Here is an 18,878-nt window from a genome sequence, read left to right as displayed (position 1 = left end):
TATGTTTCGATCCATCCGACGCCGCCAGGTTGCACCTCAGACTGTCCAGGAGCTCAGTGATGCCCTGGTCCAGATCTGGGAGGAGATACCCCAGGACGCCATCTGTTGTCTCATTAGGAGCATGCCCCAACATTGTCAGGCATGCATCGTGGGGGCCATACAAATTACTGAATACCATTTTGAGTTGCTGCAATGAAATTTTAGCAAAATGGACTAGTTGCCACACATTTTTTTCACTGCAATTGTTGGGGTGTCTTTGAATTCAACCCTCTGCAGGTTGATAATTTTCATTTCCATCAAATGATGTGGCATCCTTTTGTTCCTAACACATCACCCAGTCCAAATCAGTAGAAATAAACTGCAGTGAGATCTTGTGTTTTCAAAGTGTTCCTTTAAATTTTTTTGAGCAGTGTAGTTCATTGCAACATTAAACATATTTGCCCAGCTATTTACTGCTGTTTTGTAATATTCATATAAAGAAAGACCTCATGCTCCTTAAAACTAAAAACCCCAGATTAACAAGATATTTGTTCAGCAAGTAAAGCAAGTTCAGCCATCATCTGCTTCTGTTTTCTGTTACATAACCCTCCTCAGCATGCAGCACATAGTCTGTGTGAATACATTATACACCCGTGGAGGGAAGCTTGACATGTTACTGTGAGGGACCAAACCCAAACCACCAGCAGGTTGACACAATCACAGCAACATTATACAGTTGTAAAGAAACCTTTATGGTATTTTTGCAACAAACAATTCAGTTTACAACCACATAATGTGGTTAAAATCTGTAAAATATGCAACATACAGATGTCTTCTATATCTCAGAGCTGAGATTCTATCAAGGGACTCTTTTACAAAACCAGTTCCCTCCTTTGGTATCATGTCGCAGAACACATTTATTGCCAAAGGATTGAATTACATATATTACATATTTTTTTAAGATCTAATTTTTTTTGCAAGTTCAGCCATCATTGGATTCTGTTTTTCATGATATATAACCATCCAAATGTTTTTGTATTGCCTAGATCTCTAAAAGCTAATACATTTTTCTACTGAGTTGGAAAAATACTGTTGTCCTTGCTGGAGCCTTGTCTACAGGAGGATAAGAGACCCCCCGCCCCCCTGTCTGGATCCAATGGGCTTCAAAGAGAAACTGTCATCCAGCTCTAGCCGCCCTCCCTGCTAAGACGTGCACATGATACCACTGCTGGGACCAGAAAAAGATGTTTAAATTTCATTTGCCACTTTGATCTGACAGCACATTCTCTCTTGATCACATAATAATGTCTTTAAGAAATAAATATAATTTGACTGCACATAAAACAACAACAACAAAAAACTGTATTCATTAAATAGACATCAGATATGAACAAAAACACATATTTTAGCTGAGGAAGGAGTTTCACCTCTCTACATTTTGGTGTGAGACTCGTTAGATGAATGACAAAGATGTTCTTCTATCTATCAGTTTCTGACATCAATCTGAGGAAAATTTGCTTCCCTGTTCACTTTGAGCTGTTCAATGATCACAATGATCTTAAACAGAATAAGATTAATGATCAAGGTGAGGGCCTCCACTACTTTCTGTTTTTGTTTTGTTGCGATCCATTGTCGCTCATTTAATGTAATTACGCTGGTCTGAAAACACAGCCCTACGGCGTAAGTCTTAGAAACACAAGCTTCTCATATTAGCATCCTATTTTGCCGCTCAGCCTCTCAAAGGCTAGGCAAGCGCTTCCAGCTGAAGGCTATGCTACGTATCAACTAAATCCCTCTGGAGAAGTCTGTGCTTGCTGGACCGAGTCAGACGGCCTTTTTCCTGCGATTCAGAGGGGGCTGAATAAGGACTAATCTGAGGTTTAAATAGTTTGTGTCCAGATATTTTACTACAAAACTCTGGCTTTGATAAGTTTTCCTAATATTTTTAGATAATAATAACATATAAGAGAGGCACTTTTTTTTAGATTTGAAAGAAAACAGTTCTCGTATTAACTTCTTAGACTAAAAGGAGGTTTTAAATTGACACCGATTGAAGCAAATGGCTGAAGACCACAGACTCATATCTGTTGTCACTTAAAAATAAAGTTTACTGCTAGTTTCTAGATACAAGTGAGCACAATACCTGTGTAATATTTTTTTTTTCCATTTTATTACATAAGTAGTGCATCAGAGGACAGTTTTCAGCATTTTGACATACTACAAACTTTAACATGCTGTATTGCTCCTCTGTAGGAAAGACCAATGCAGGGATGTGTAATTTAAAAATAGAAGGAATGTGATACTGGGTTTTTAAAAGTACATTCAGCTTACACGTATCTGATAGGCTAAATAAAATCCAGTCTCACCAAATACCTTAAGAAGACACCTAGTTGACACATGGAGCCCCTAGGAGGTAAGTCTTAAGAAGGCTTCTTGCAAGCAAGAAGAGATCTGTAAATTCACCAACTCCAAAGAAATACATCTTGCCAACAGATGCATCTGGCCTCGATACAGAATTGTTTTGGACCAATGAAATGCATTGACATGTATTACGTCAACCAGAAGTAGAATGCTGAAGCAAAACAAAGATGGCTGCACCAGTTTTAGCTGGAATACCCTCTATTTCTTTTTGAAAAATGAGAAAAAGGAAGCGATTTGTGCGAGTTTTTGTGTGACTTTGATATATTATGAAAAAAATCAATAATGCGATACGTCACAGCTGCCACTGCTGCTGTGATTGGCTAAAAGCTTGACATAGAGGCAGATGCCAGTTGGTGTTTTATCCAATCAGCTGGCAGAATTATATTAAATGTCCCTTCCTTTTGCGAAATGTGGTTTATGCAGCTAACCTGAAATCACATTTACCTCAACAGCTGACCTCCACAGTGACCCTGAAGACAATGCTTAGGCTACAAATGCTTTAGATCATAGCAGATGTGACCAGACTTGGATCTGCTTTTTCTCATCACGGTAGCTTCAGCTGGTCTGTTCCTGTTCAGCTGTGACTCCTGCAGAGAAATATCAGTTTTGCTGCTGCCATCATCCTCTCCGTTTATAGATGTTGGAGCTTCGCCTGTTTTCAGGATAGTCCTGTTTCTTTATCTCCTTGAACCCCAGTCAGCCTTGGCATATGGCCGCTCACACTGAGCCTAGTTCTGGTTCTGCTCGAGGTTTCTTCCTGTTAAAGGGAGTTTTCCTCTCCACTGATGCTACATGCATGCTTGGTGTGAGGGTTTGCTGTAGAGTCAATGACACAATCCAAGTGAAGGTCGTCGCTGCAGGCTCATCCAGAAGGAGCATGTTTTGCAAGTCAATGACTGGATACAATCAGCTGGTTTTCCTAACCACTCTGACATATCATGTCTTTAATGGGCCTTGAGATGATGTCATCACTGTTTATATAATACTCTACTTTTATTCATATTAAGAATCCTTACAGTCCCTATCCTCAGGCCTAATCTCAAAGTGTATTCATATATCTCTAGGACATTACTCTCAGTAGGTTTTAATATTATCACTGTTCATGTACTTCATCCATCAATAGAGCTAATTGACTTTGAACAATAGTTAATCGCTAAACCATCTCGGCAATTTTGTGTTTTCTTTAGAATGTTGGAGGGTAAGACTCTCCGTGCATTGGCTCACTGGACCAAGGTCCAGGTTATAAATGGATCAGGTGGTGCCTGGGGGCTCAAAACCTTTGTTTAAGTACTAAAATCTCAGTTATTACTGGCATTAGTCATAAATAGATACAACAAAAACTTAGGATGTATTCACAGAGAAAAGTAACTGAATCCACCAAAACAAATAACACAGAAATATACAGAAATGTAACGTAACAACCAAGAGTTTCCTCTAGATTAAAAAAGACAGATAAAATCCTTTGGTATGTTAAAAGTGTTCACAGTATAATCTGTAAACAATATGAAACAGAAATGTGTCTTTTATTCTGTGCTTCACCGTATCACAAAGGTGAGTAAAATAAACAATAAAAATACATTTTAAAGAACCAAACTGATATCATCATTGAGGTGGTTAACATTGGATTAATTTAGCTTTTTTTGCCACTTTATTGACAGTTAGGTACGTTATTCCAGAATGTGCTTGATGTCGTCCTACCTTGACCTTGCGTCCATCCACAGTCTCCTCATTGAACTCTTCGCCGATACGGAAATTGATCTCGGTGGTTCGCACACTTGTGGAGGTTTTGATGTAGAACTGCTCGCCGTCCTGGTGGATCTCCACCTGAGGGGTCGAGGCTGCTGCCACAGCTACCTTCCTCAGCATGGCGTTCACACCTGAACAGAAACAATACACACAAGGTTTAAAAAAAAGAGACTGCATTACAGCTGCCACTAATGACTAACTTTCTAATGACAAAAAAAAATCCCCACTGTTGGGCATTTGCATAGTAGCCACAGGATATTGTGGCTACCTTGTAAGTAAAAAAAAGTTACATCGTACTATGTGTGCCTTTGCTTTTTTACTAAACCATCTGTCTCCAGTCAGGTGCTGTCTCAAAAGCACAAAAATTACTATAAATACGCCTGCATGGCATTGTTCAAAGATCAATCTGCATATGACAAATAAATAAACATCAGGGGAGTTAAACTCTAAAGGTTAATAAAAAAAAGTTGAAAGAATGGAATGTTATGTAGACAGAACAGAGAGAGAGCTCTGATTATTATTGCTGCAATATAACATTTTTTATGAAATGTTATATTGCAGCAAAAAAGTTAATCAATACCCAAATTTAAAGTTTTAATGTTAAAACCTTCCAGCGAAAAATACTCGATTGTATATTCTGGTACTTGCAGCTTTTACCACAAACCCTAAAAACTCTTTATATTCACTGCCAGCCACTACTAACAGCAGTGGGAAATCACCCACATTGTGCCAAGGTAGTTATCCCCACCAGAATTTGTATCCCCTCGCTGGGAGCACCTAAGGAGGAGCTGATCAAGTTCACTCCGCCTCAATTTCAACCTCCTCGTTCAACTCTTACACCATGTGTGCTCCCGGCGAGGGGACACAAATTCTGATGAACTGACTACACAGACATTTGGAGATGGCCTTACTTGCTTAAAAACATGTTAAAGCTATGTTTCCTACTCATCAAGAAAATAAAGCCAAGCTGCTTTCCAGCTTGAAGCTACAGAACAGAACAGAAAAACAACCAGAGTAGAGAGCAGCCAGTGTCGAAGCATCAAAGCAACTTGAACACAGATTGATCCAGCATTCAAAGGCTCCGATGTGAACAGAGCATTACAGTTCACGTCAGACCTCTATCACTCTATCAGAGGGGTGTCAAAAGTTCACACATTTGTTACTTAAGTAGAAGTATAGATAGTGCAGTTTAAAAACACTCTGGTAAAAGTTGAAGTATCAACTTGACCTCTTTACTCAAGTAAAAGTGAAAATGTATGTGCTCCAAAAACTACTTAAAGTATAAAAGCTATAAGCTATAAAGTAAGCTTTAAAAAAAAACCAGCCAGATGCCACTATATTAACTGAAAGCTCATCTTTTCGACTATTTCTAAAAATCCTTAGAGATAGGGCCGAGGATGAGGGAGGTCTTGTTGGTCTCCATCTCCCGATACGCTCTCGCCTGTGTCTGACCTTTCAGACATTTCAACATCTTTTTCTGAATCTGACATTGTAGCATGGCAAAGACAATTCACGTTAGCAGTTTGAAGAACACCTGCTTGCTTCTGATGATTTCCTTTAGCTAACCAATGAGTGTTTGCGTTATATGACTCATCCAATGACACTAGTTTTCACTAGATGTGGATGGAGCCAATGATCTGCATTGGATGGAGCACATGACCTGAAATGAATATTTATAAACATTAAACCAGGGGTAACCAATTAAAAATCAGCGGGATCCAAATAAAGAAAATCATCAACCAGTAAAGGTCTGGAAAGGAGATGGAGGATGTGGGGGTTCAGGGTAACAGCGGCACAAGTGAAGTTTAGACACTGTCATCATCTGACGACGTTTAATGATTAAACCGAAGCCAAGAGTAACGAGTAACTTTTGTTTTAAAAATGTAAGGAATAGAAAGTACAGTTACTTGTGTGAAAGTGTAATGAGTAGAAGTCAGAAGTAGGAAGAAAAATAAGTAATGGAGTAAAGTATAGATACCGAAAAAGTGTGCTTAAGTACAGTAACAAAGTATTTGTACTCCGTTACTTGACACATCTGTTCTATTACCAGCTGCGCGAAAGCATTCTCATACTTTGAATACTTTTGGTCTTCTAGCAGATGCCTCCGTCCAAGATTCAGGCTCACCCGCTGCTGACATTTTTGTATCACGCTCAAAACCAGAACCAAGAGTAACAGAAGCTTGTGACCAGAGAGGAAAAGGGAGCCAATTTACCCGCGGTTTTGCACACAGCAAAATTAGTGTTGTGAAATACCTGAACTCAGATGAGCTGTTTGCTCCGACCAAAATTAATAGGCGAAATTTCCGACAAATTTCCATCGTCAATTATATCGACTACATTGACTAATTGTGGCAGCACTTGACTGTATTTAGCAGAGATAGTGTGAGGTAATGCGTACACCCAATACCACAGACTGTAATAACACACAACCCAGTATTCAAGGCAGGAGAGACAGTTCAAAACGTTTATTCAAAAACGGGCGGGCTGTGGAAATGCGGTATTAGCGGCTAGGGCATCTATCACTGAAGCTCTGTTGGGAAGAAACAGGTTAGTCACCATGATAATTTGATGGAGGATCATGATCCACGTGAGTATCTAATCTGGTTCAACAGTTCAGTCCATCATAGAGAACAGATCCAGCCGGATTCTGCAGGCATCACCCAGATTGTCCACAATACTACAGCCCCGGAAGACAAGCTGAAGTCCGAGCCAAGTCAGGGAAACAGATCAGAACAAGAAGGCTCATAGGTCCAGGATACTGAATCCCAGTCAGGGATACAGTTCAGAAAAGGAACAGACTGGTTCAGTGTTCCAGGAGTCCACAGAAAGTTTAAACGGGAGCCGGCAGAATCAGTGGATGTGAGGCAGATCAGGAAATCAGAAACACTACAGAAAGCTAAAAACCCTCTCTCCACTGGCCCCAACAATGGGAACAAGGTCATCTGGCCCTAATAGCTGGATGCAAATCCCTTAAATGGAGGCAAGAGCAGGTGGATATGTGGCAATGAGAAACCGGCCAAAGTTAGAGAAGTGAATGGAATAAGCAATTAAGCCAGCCATCATCACCAAGATCATGACAAGGACATTTGAGAACCATTAAGACGATTTGGTAAAAGGCACACAAATGCAATTTAATTTCTAAGAAAATTGTGAAATTCCAGGAATTATAAAACAACTAAATTGCACATTGTTGTGAAAATGAAAAACAACTCCAAAAACAAAACAAGAGCAAAGATGCCTTTTATTTGTGCTCCCATTTTTTTTTTTTTACAGAAAATCTTCCAACATGCACCCCTCCCCGATTTAGAGAGTTGGAGTCTCTCATGCCAACCTGTATTAGCTCAGAAGCTCAGACATAGAGACTTACTGGCTGACTGTCTTCCTTTCTTGGTGTGTGTGTGTGTGTCTGTCTGGAATTGGCCACACAAATCTTTAAAGGGAACGGAAGAAGAGTGCTTGTTTTGGAATGAAATTACAATGAGCCCTGTGTGGCTCTGAGAGACCTCAGCTATTAAGCAAAACCTCAGCTATTTATCGAAATTGGATGAAATTTGTGGAATTTTGGCACTGAGGTTGAAAAGGAGGGGTTGGTAACTGTCCTGTTTTCAGCTTAGCCTATCCATGGTTGTCTTATTTTGCCTGATAGTTCCATGCTTGGTTTGACACTGCAATGGCCATATGGCTTTATGCCTGCCAAATTCTTTCTCCTTGACATTTTGCTGCCCTCCTGTATCAGCAGGGCAAACAGAGGATCGTTTTCAGTAGATTATACTGATTTTATAGAAAGAATAAAAAAAATTATTATGTAAGGTTTTTATAATTATCTTTGAATAGTTTTAGTTAATGATCCTCCTTCAAAACCACAATAGTCCCTTTAGGTTATCACCCAAGGTTGTTGTGTAAGTAGAGTAGAGTAGTTGTGTGGGTGAGTAGAGAGGTAGGTGGAGGTAGAGTATTGATGCCCCTATCCAGCTGGGGAGAAACTAGTCCAAGCATTTGCAACTTCAAGTCTGGACTATTATAGTTCTTTGCTATCAGGAACTCATCGAACTGTAGTCAAAAGCCTTCAGCTGATTCAAAATGTTGCAGCCAGAGTTCTAATGAAAAACATAAACAGATCATATATCTCCTCTTTAGCTTCTCTTCTCTGGCTCTCTGTTAAATCCAGAATGGAATTTAAAATCCTCCTTCTCACATATAAAGCCCAAAATAAACAAGTTCCATCTGATATCAGAGATCTGAATGTACCTTGTATTTCAGCCCGGACAGACGTTTCTCCTTTACTCTACCTTGGCCCTATTGTGACTCTACCTTTCTTATAAATTATCCAAAAGAGGTAGGTTATCCTGAGCTACTCTCTGTATTTGTGTTGCTATACTGCAATTTATCTGGAAGGTTGGAGGCACTAAACAGCACTCTAGCAATGAAAGCCATTCCACATCAGGGAGAGGAGGCACTCAACCTTGACAAAACTGATGTGTGGAAGACTCTGAGGAGAGTCAACCCAAGAAAGGCCCCAGGCCCCGATAACATACCTGAGCAAGTGTACAAGGAATGTGCAGGTCAGCTGGCTGGTGTCCTCACAGACATTTTAACACCTCGCTGGACCAATCCATAGTGCCAGCATGCTTCAAGTCTGCCACCATTATTCTGGTCAAAGAAGCCTCAGGTCACCCCACTCACTGACACCCATAATGATGAAGTGTTTTGAAAGGCTGGTTTAAGAACACATCGTCTCCAATCTCCCACCAGCATGTGACCCGTTCCTGTTCGCCTACCGACGGAGCTGCTCCACTGAGGACGCCATCTCCTCTGCTCTTTACCTGAGCCTAGCACACCTGGAGGAGAGGAACTCCAACATGCAGATGCTGTTCCTGGACTTCACTTCAGCATCTGATAATGAAACTGGAACAGCTAGGCTTCAATATACCCCTCTACAATTGACTGCTAGACCTCTTCACAAACAGTCAGTTTGTGAGTTATTGAGTTGGACAGAACACCTCTGATATCATCACCATAAGCAGAGGCTCCCCTAAGGGCTGCATCCGTCCTGAGCCCCCTGCTGTTCACCCTGATGACACATGACTGCGTCCCCAGGTTCACCACTAATCACATCGTAAAGTTAGCAGACGACAATCCTCATCAGACACAACAACGACCAGGGCTACCGAAAGGAGGTGGAGCAGCTGGTGGTTTCAGAGATAACAGCTGTTCCTGAACGTGGAGAAGATGAAGGAGATCATTGTTGACTTCAGGAAGAACCAGCCTAACCACGCTCCACTGCTCATCAACAGCTCAGCTGTAGAGGTGGACAGCAGCACCAAATTCCTGGGGGTGCACATCACAGACACCCTCACCTGGAATGTAAACACCACCTCACTAGTCAAAAGGGCACAGAAGCGCTTGTACTTCCAGCATTCGAAGCAGGACCAGCAGAGTCTGCAACAGCTTCTTCCCCACTCCCATTAGACTGCTGAACTGTTGAGAAAACTCAAAATCATGTCACAGACTCTGCATCACACTGATAACACCCAACTAAAATACTGCATATTTGCACCATATATTTAATGCTCTGAACTTCCATTTTAATGTGTTTTTGTAAAAAAAATTTCTCCCACACTGTTTAAATTTCATCACTGCTGCACTTTATGGAATGGAAATGTACATTTCATTGCTAAGTTGCTGCTCATTACTGTCTGAAAGCAGTACAAATTAAAATTGCGTTTTACATACACTCCATTATACAAACTGGCAAAAAAAAGTTTTCTAACATAGAGACAACTTTTCCTCATTCTGCCTCATTCTATATTTATTCCCCCCCTCTGCAGTTTTTATCAAGTTCCACTCATAACTTTATATTCTCTCTACTTTTTCTCTTCATCGCTTCATCTGGTCTGTTCCTGTTTGGCTGTGACTCCATCGTTAATATAAATATTAGCTGTGCTGCTTCCATCGACATCTCTGTTTAAAGATGTTGGAGCTTGGCCTGTTCCCAGTGCAGTCTTTTACTTTGCAGAACTTGTTTGAAGCTGATCTACCAGGCTGTGGCCACCTGTGGAGCTGGTTAAAAGTTTTGTGTATCTGCTTGTTGTTGAAACTCTGCTTCTTTTTCTGCTTGCTTGCCTCTTTTTGAAACCCAGTTGACCCCAACACACTGATCCTGGTTCGGCTGGACGTTTCTGTCTTTTAAAGGGGAGTGTTCTTCTCTACTGTCGCTACATGCATGCCTGGAGTGAGGGAATGCTGAAGAGTCAACAACAAAATGCAAGCAAAGATTGTCGCAGCAGGTTGCTCCAGGAGGAGCATGTTTGCAAGTCAAAGATAGCAGATAATGAAGGAGCTAATCTTCCCTTAAGTACCGTTCACTCAGTCCCTTCCTAAAGACAGCTGTACATTGCATCTTAGCTGGTATTAAAGATTTCCAATGGCCTTTTTTCAACATATTTCTTCTTGTCACTCTCCTACGGTAAAGTACAGAGCTAATAGCTGTCTTGCTCCTAAACTGTAGCCCATCTTGGCCACTTCACATATTAATGTTCTGTTTGTCTATTCAGTCTAGGCAGATGCAAATATCTTGGTAAGTTTGCAATATTATTATAACTTTTTCATTTTCCAGAAATAGACCTGAGCTTTGTCCTGTCTGTTGTGTTCCTTACTATTAGCAAACATGTTGCTGTTTTTCCTTTAATGTTCTCTGGAAACATCGGAAACTTTGTAGAACAGCTTAGTTTTATGCTGAGATTAAAATGCACCCAGTGAACACCTTTATTAATACTTGACTTTTAAAGCCAATTGGCAAGCATACATTTTTTGCAAGGGTGTCAGACTAAAGAGGGTAAACATTTTTAAAACACAGTCTACTTTTCCTACCACTTCACAGTTTTCTTCTATGCTGTGTCCATATCACAAAAAACACATTACATATAGTCCCTGTAACATAATGAAATATTTTTTTTTAACAAATATTGTATCAATCCTTTTCTACTACATGGAAACCGTTGACTCATCAGATACATAGAACGTTGTGGCCCCGTGGCGTTGAACTGCGCATTAGACAGCCATCAGAGATGCTTCTCTCTGTTTCTCTCTCAGACCACCGTCTTCTCTAAGAACTAACTGTTGACCTTCCCTAGCAGATGTGGTTTATGTGTTGAATGAGGTGTTAAACCTAGAGGCTTTTCCATCAGACCAAAGATCACACCAAAGAAGCTGTTGTCCTGGCAACTTTAAAAACACAAAACATGGAGAGGGAAAAAGAACTACAAATAAAGAAGGAAAACCTGATATTTTACTTCCAGCTTTTATGCTTTTCTCAAGTATGTCTTTAAGAAAAAAAGGGTGACAGAAAAGACACAGAAGAAGGAACAGTCACTCAGACAAACCTGAAATATTTCCAGATTTTGTACTATAGTTCTTTTTTTTAAACAATAAAAATTTTTACTAAACTTGAATCATTAAGTGTAAGAATCTGTAATTAAAAAAATATATAAACTTTGGATTTAATGTGTGGCATTAAGAGGTGTTATGCAGATTATGAAAATAATTTTAGGTTTTCAGGTAAATATATATATGGACAAATATGTGGTTTGTCTTTACATCCAGTTCTTTGGTGGTCCAACTCTCCAACTTGAACAATGTTTTTTTTTTTCTTTTACTAATTAGTCGTGAAAATAGCTTGATAATCTCTAAAAAGAAGTTTTCAAGTTTGGACTTTAACTGGGCCACTGTGGACTTTGACCAGGCCATTCTAACACTTGAATCATTGTCATAATTCAGAACAGAAGGACCCAGTGTTCAAAGCGAGACAGACAGTGAGTTACTTCAAACCATTTATTTAAAAACAAGCTAACTGTGGATCTGTGGTATCAGGAGCTAGGGCATCTATCACTGAAGCTCTATTGGGGAGAAACACAGCTTAGCGATCATGATAATCGGATTGAAGAAGGATGATTGTCCATGTAAGTCACTAACCTAGTTCAGCTGCTCAGTACATACCAGAGAACACGGTAGGATTCCAGGATTGCACACTAGATGCAGCGGGCGCCGCCTAGAGTGTCCCGATGCTGCAGCCCGAAAGAGTCCGGAGTCTGAGCCAGGTCAGGGATACAGATCAGAACAGGAAGGCTCAGAGGTCCAGGAGTCTGAATCCCAGTCAGAGATACAGGTCAAAACAGGAACAAGCTGGTTCAAGGTTCCAGAAGTCCTGAAACCCCTTTCACCAATGGCCAGAGACAACAAGGAAAATTTCACACTGATATCTAGATGCAAGTACATGAGCAGCAGCAGGTGGCTAAGATGAGCGATAATGAGCAACCAGGCAGAATTAGACAGGTAAATGTAATGAGCAATTACGCCAGCCATCAGCACCAAGATCATGACATCCATTCCATTGTAGCCCTGCTTGTATGTTCAGGGTTTAGATCCTTTATTTCAGACTTTTTCCTGTATTTCCACTAAGTGGTACAGTCCCAGTTGCCACTGGGTAGAAGGCATTGAATGATCCGGTCTAGTTAGGTGAGCATTTCGACAGCAAGTCTCTCTTCCACTGGACAGGCCAGAGTTCAACCAAATCTCCAGCCTAGTCTCATATCAGCATGACAATAAACAGCAGCAGTAATGAAGATCATTCACTGGCTCTTGTTTGTTTACTTTTCTTAGCAGACATCTTCCTGGGTATCTCACTTTGTTGCCGGTGGTTACATATTTCTGTCTACCAATAAGTTGATTGTTACATGTTATACCAAAGTCCGTCCCTAATTGAACTGACCTACTACAGAGTTATGACCATCAATGGTGCAACCAAACCACTGTGTTTGGTTACACCCACAAACCCATCTACTCTTCCACGACAAAAATAGTGCATTCAGGATATCTCGTACCGTTGGTTTTCCTCTACAAAACTTCTGCTTAGAGGCCAGAGAGGTCAACATCCTCAAAATGTTTGTTGCATCTCATGTCTTCTAGCAAGCTGTAGATGTCATGATCTTGGCGCTGATGCTGGTGCATTATAATTTACTCCTGTCACCTGTCAAATTGGTGGCTCATGTTGTCCCCCTGGTTCCTGCTGCTGCTTATGCTGCCTGTTTGCCTACGATCTGTGCCATATTATTTGAGCTGTTTTCTGAGAGTTACTCTAGCATTCTCAATATATGATCTGTGATTCTGATTTTGACCTGTTTCTGCCTTTGGATATCCGAGTATTGCTTTGCTCCTGTCTGCTCAGTCAGTATTGTTTATTCTGGACTGATTCCTGGATTCTGCTGGTCAACCGAACTTGAACTGTGCTTCTGACCTCGGCTTGGATTCTCCACCAGTACCTCCTCTGCTCTCTGATCTTCTGGTCTGTAAGCCTGGTTCTGCTTTGACTTCGGCTCTGGATATCCCTCACAGACACTTTTGCTCCTCGGGGTCGGCTGACGTCAGCCCTGCTAATCACTTTGAACACCTCAAGCGGTAGAAATTCTCCCTCTCGGACTTATCTCCTTCCTCTGGGATCTAACTGGACTCAGAATTTGGTTAGGGAATTTGCTCACAGTCTTGAACAGCCTGTTATTTTAAGTCACTGTCCTGAGTTTCTATCCCTACAGAGGATCCGGTTTATCCGCCCAAGCTAGCGAGCAGCTACATGCTGTACTGTTTTTAAAAAAAAAGGCTTTTTTGAAATTTGGCTGATCTGTATGCTTTGAATATTGGGTCCAAGGTTCAGAAGTCTTGACAGATCTGTCTAGATCTAGATCTGTGCAGCCCGCAGCTCGTAGGGGGTATTGGAGTAAACCTGCACACCACACTTTTCCTCATTCACATTTTGTGCTGGAATAGGTACTTGAAGTTGATCTGTCTCATAAAATCAACCTGAACACATAGAGGTTAGTGAGTTTAACTTGTGGCACTGTATTGCATCCACAAAAACTCCACTTATATCCCATGCTGCTGCTTAGGGGCTCATCGGTGGGACCTCTCCCTGAAGAATTCCAGATTATTCTAACAGGCATCGAGCTTCTTTTGCCATGTCCTTGTCTGTTTCACTGGTTCTGGCGTGACGAATCGCTCCAACACAATCAAATGACCCAATTTAACCGCTCTAAATCTAAACCATCACAATCATCTGTAAATACTGGGCAGGTTGACAAAGGATGGAAGAGGACAAGAGAAAGAAGAACAGCACAGTGATCCACCAACCTTCCCTTGCAGTAATGCATGCCCTACTTAAATACTTAACATGATTAATGTTATACCCCCCCTCCACCACCACCACCCCTTTTCTCACCTCGTGTAACAATACTACGTCTGTTTAGCCTGGAATTTAGCACCCAGTGATTCTGGGAGATTTTCTGAGGGATTTTCCCTCAGAATCATCTCTGCTTGCTTTTCCAGGCAGCTTCTCGCAACAATCTGATTTTATTAGGAGTCATGTCTTTCCTAAAGCACAAGAAAGGGCTCTTTTCCCTTATTTGGACATGATGCAAAGCAAACCTAAGCAGTGAGGACAGAAAGGAGAAGACTCACCCAAGGCTTTGAGAAGTTCATCAAAATTCTCACTGCTCTTCATCTTCCAGTTGCCGGCAAAGTTAGGCATGGCTGCTGAGGCTGAGGGCTGCAGAAGGAACCTGTTCCTCACTCTGCTGTCTCTCTCTGATTCTTCCTCACCCTCCTCCTTCACTCTGCTCCTCTGCTCTGAGCTCAGCCCCCCGCGCACACGTTTCACCCAGCTAAGTCTTTTATATATATATATATATCTATATATATATCTATATATATAGATATATATATATATATATATATATATATATATATATATATTCACTACCGTTCAAAAGTTTGGGGTCATCCAAACAATTTTGTGTTTTCCTGAAAAGTCACACTTATTCACCACTATATGTTGTGAAATGAATACAAAATAGTGTCAAGACATTGAAAAGGTTACAAATAATGATTTGCATTTGAAATAAGATTTTTTTACATCAAGCTTTGCTTTCGACAAAGAATCCTTCATTTGCAGCAATTACAACATTGCAGACCTTTGGCAATCTAGCTGTTAATTTGTTGAGGTAATCTGGAGAAATTGCACCCCACGCTTCTAGAAACAGCTCCCACAAGTTGGATTGGTTGGATGGGCACTTCTTGCGTACCATACGCTCAAGCTGCTCCCACAACAGCTCAATGGGGTTCAGATCTGGTGACTGCGCTGGCCACTCCATTACAGATAGAATACCAGCTGCCTGCTTCTGCTATAAATAGTTCTTGCACAATTTGGAGGTGTGCTTAACGTCATTGTCCTGTTGTAGGATGAAATTGGCTCCAATCAAGCGCTGTCCACTGGGTATGGCATGGCGTTGCAAAATGGAGTGTAACCTTCCTTATTCATAATCCCTTTTACCCTGTACAAATCTCCCACCTTACCAGCACCAAAGCAACCCCAGACCATCACATTACCTCCACCATGTTGAGTTTCAGATTAAAGTTCCCTTTTTTCTGGCCATTTTGAGCGTTTAATTGACCCCTCAAATGTGATGCTCCAGAAACTCAATCTGCTCTAAGAAATGTCAGTTTTGTAGATTCTATAACGAGCTAAACTGTTTTCAGATGTGTGAACATGATTGCACAAGGGTTTTCTAATCATCAATTAGCCTTCTTCTATGTAGATATTGCACCAAAAACCAGACATTTGCAGCTAGAATAGTCATTTACCACATTAGCAATGTATAGAGTGTATTGCTTTAAAGTTAAGACTAGTCTAAAGTTATCTACTTTGAAAAGTACAGTGCTTTTCATTCAAAAATAAGGACATTTCAATGTGACCCCAAACTTTTGAACGGTACTGTATATATATATATCTATATATATATATAGATATATATATATGAGGAATATGTCTCCATCACAACAAGAAGCAATGTTCCCAACAGCTCCTTTACGTCTGTCCCATAGTCACTGGAGTTATCTTCTCTTTTGTTCCTTTATGGCTGCCATCTTTAATGGGAGGCAGTGTACTGTAGATCCCTCCTTCTGAGAGCTGTATCCCTTCAATACAGTAAAGCTGGACTAAGATGTCTTCTTTGACCTGAAAAGCAATTAATTACTTTAGGAACTCAAAAAATCAAAGGGATTCAAAATCATGCTTTTAAATAATGGCATGTTTTTGAGTATACGTATATGAGCTCCCTCTGCAGATTTTTCTGAAGGACTCTGATCTTTGTGATATGTCCAGGATATATCACACAGAGGAACCTGTGGAGGAAAATTTATATTATCCTTCTGGGATACTGACTGACAGTAAAAGTTTAGAATGAACCAGAGTTTTATTCTGAAATGTCCTGGTTATTTAAAAGACTGTGATTGTTAGGACACTGGACCCTCTGGGGACGGTGGCAGAGACAAGGACACTTAACAAATGGCTGGACATTATGAACAATGCCAGCCAACCTCTAGACACTGCCTTCATCACTCAGGAGCCTGATCACTGGGAGATTGCTCCTCCTCAAATTCAACTGTACAACTCCTCATTGGGGGAAGGAGGAGGTGATAGGAAGAGGGACAAGGGTCAGCACCCCCCTCCTTAAACATCTTGTGCAAAACATTACCTATTGCCACTCATGTGTAATATTCTTCTCTCTAACACATGCCAACTACTGTGTAGCCTGTTGATTTTTTTTTAAACTTATTTATAAGGTCAGTACATCTCTTCAGTACAAGTGCAATAATCCAAGGCAACTACTGTGTAGTCTTTCCTTAGCTCTCTACTGTGCAGATAATGTTATATCTGAAGGACACATATTTCTGGAAATTACAACTTTTTAATGCTTTTTTGTATATATACGCTCTTTTCATGTTGTCTGTTGTATTTTTATGTTGTATCTTTAATGGCATCTTGTTTTTTATTTTTTATATGAGCTACAGGAACCAGAATTTCCTTGAAGGAGCAATCCCAAGGGAAATAAAGTTGAGACTAAGTCTAAAAAGGCCCATAAACTCAGACTATATTGTGTAACTTTAATATGTTATTATAATATATCTTATTTAATCATATATTATTAATATCAGAACAATGTTAGAACAATAAATGAAAGTGAGTGGAGCTCTAATCATGGTCAAACAGATAGTTTTGCATTTATGTGGAACAAATTAACCACAACCTCCTTTCATGTTTATTAAAAAGAATTATTCTGTTCCAAGTCAAACATAATTTGGTTAAAAGCTCTTCCTCATAGTCTTGGCCCTGATGGTAGGCTTTTTCATTTGCTCCTGCTCACCGGTCTAATTGGCCCGGTGGCTGATTAACGCCGATCTTTTCCACCTGGTTCCTCGACTATTTATGTTGTTCGCCTGCCTGTAAATATAGCAAAACTATATCTTTTAACAGACAGAAACTTTCTTGCCGTTTGCTGAAGTGGGAGAGTTCAATGTGTTTGATACGCCCCCTTGTGGCAAACTGCTAGTACTACATGCTTCCTCTCAACCCCTCCTCAGTAGGATAGTCCAGTGAACAAACCACACACAAACAAACACAAGGTAGGGGTGTAATCATACCTGAAGTCTCTTATGTCAGAATAATATTCTTTTTTGTAAGAGTTGAATGGTTTAAATCATATCTATCTGAGCGATTTCAGTTTATTCACATTAATGATAAATCTTCCTCATACTCCAGGGTTACCTGTGGAGTACCACGGAGATCAGTGCTAGGACCAATTCAATTTACTATACTGTATATATATATATATATGCTCCCATTAGAAATATTAGACAGCATGGGATTCATTTTCACTGTTACGCTGATGATACCCAGCTATATCTGTCTATAAATCCAAATGAAGCTAACCCTTTACATAGATTACAGGCATGTCTTAAAGACATAAAAACCTGGAACACTCTTAACTTTCTGCCCCTTATTGCAGACAAAGCAGAGCTTATAGTGTTTGGACCAGAGTCTTTGAAAAAGAAGCCGATTAGTCAGTCACTTCATCTGGATGTTATTAAATTGATTAAGCTAAAATATAACTGATTATGCTGCTATAGGCTTAGACTGCTGGAGGACATAGGGACCCCTTTTTCATTATTCTGCTTCATTCTATCTCTAGTCCCCCACTCTGCAGAATCTGTTAGTTCAATCTCTAACGTTCTGCTCTCTCTGCTTTTTCTAATAGTAGCTTCATCTGGTCTGTTCCTGTTTGGCTGTGACTCCATCCTGAAGAGAAATATCAGCTTGTGCTGCTGCCATCAACCCCTTTGTTTATAGAGGTTTGACAGCGGCCTGTTTCTCAGAGTAGTCCTTTTGTTCTGACTGTGACTAGCTTGCTTTCTTCATCCTCTGACATGGGAGTTGGTTCGGAATTCGTCTGCCTGGCTGTGGGTTTCCAGTTGCTTTGACAGTTGTCTTTTTTTAATATCTCTGCTTCTTTTTCTATGTCTGCTTCTGTCTCCTTGAACCCCAGTCGGCCTCAGCAGATGGCCGCTCACACTTAGCCTGGTTCTCCTGGAGGTTTCTTCCTGTTAAAAGGGAGTTTTTCCTCTCCTCTGTCGCTACAAGCATGCTTAGTGTGAGGGATTGCCTTCGGGTTGATGCAATCAACTGGTTTTCCTTAGATAGAAAACTTTCTATCAATTTGACTTTATAATCTGGTTGAATTGTAAAGTGCCTTGAGATGAAATGTGTTGTTAATTGGCGCTTTATGAATAAACTGAACATGTAGCAATCAATAATGTTTATTATTTGTCCAACTTATAAAAAAAAAAGT

General features: G+C 40.4%; 1 protein-coding gene across 1 annotated transcript in view; it reads right to left on the bottom strand.

The window, feature by feature from the left end:
* Positions 1 to 14,798, bottom strand: part of crabp1 (cellular retinoic acid binding protein 1) — a 42,487-nt gene extending 27,689 nt beyond the window's left edge. The window contains exons 1-2 of the mRNA XM_015398423.1: positions 14,653 to 14,798; positions 4,099 to 4,277 (exon numbers count right to left, since the gene is read on the bottom strand). Coding sequence (XP_015253909.1) covers positions 4,099 to 4,277; positions 14,653 to 14,722 — 249 coding nt within the window. The 5' untranslated portion in view covers positions 14,723 to 14,798. The remainder of the gene's footprint in view (positions 1 to 4,098; positions 4,278 to 14,652) is intronic.
* Between the last annotated feature and the right edge of the window lie 4,080 nt (positions 14,799 to 18,878).

Source organism: Cyprinodon variegatus, unplaced genomic scaffold, assembly GCF_000732505.1.
Source record: "Cyprinodon variegatus isolate N-32 unplaced genomic scaffold, C_variegatus-1.0 Scaffold934, whole genome shotgun sequence".
In the NCBI taxonomy this organism is placed as follows: Eukaryota; Metazoa; Chordata; class Actinopteri; order Cyprinodontiformes; family Cyprinodontidae; genus Cyprinodon; species Cyprinodon variegatus.
The sequence above is the reverse complement of the archived record's forward strand: the minus strand, read 5'-3'. Positions and strand labels throughout refer to the sequence as shown.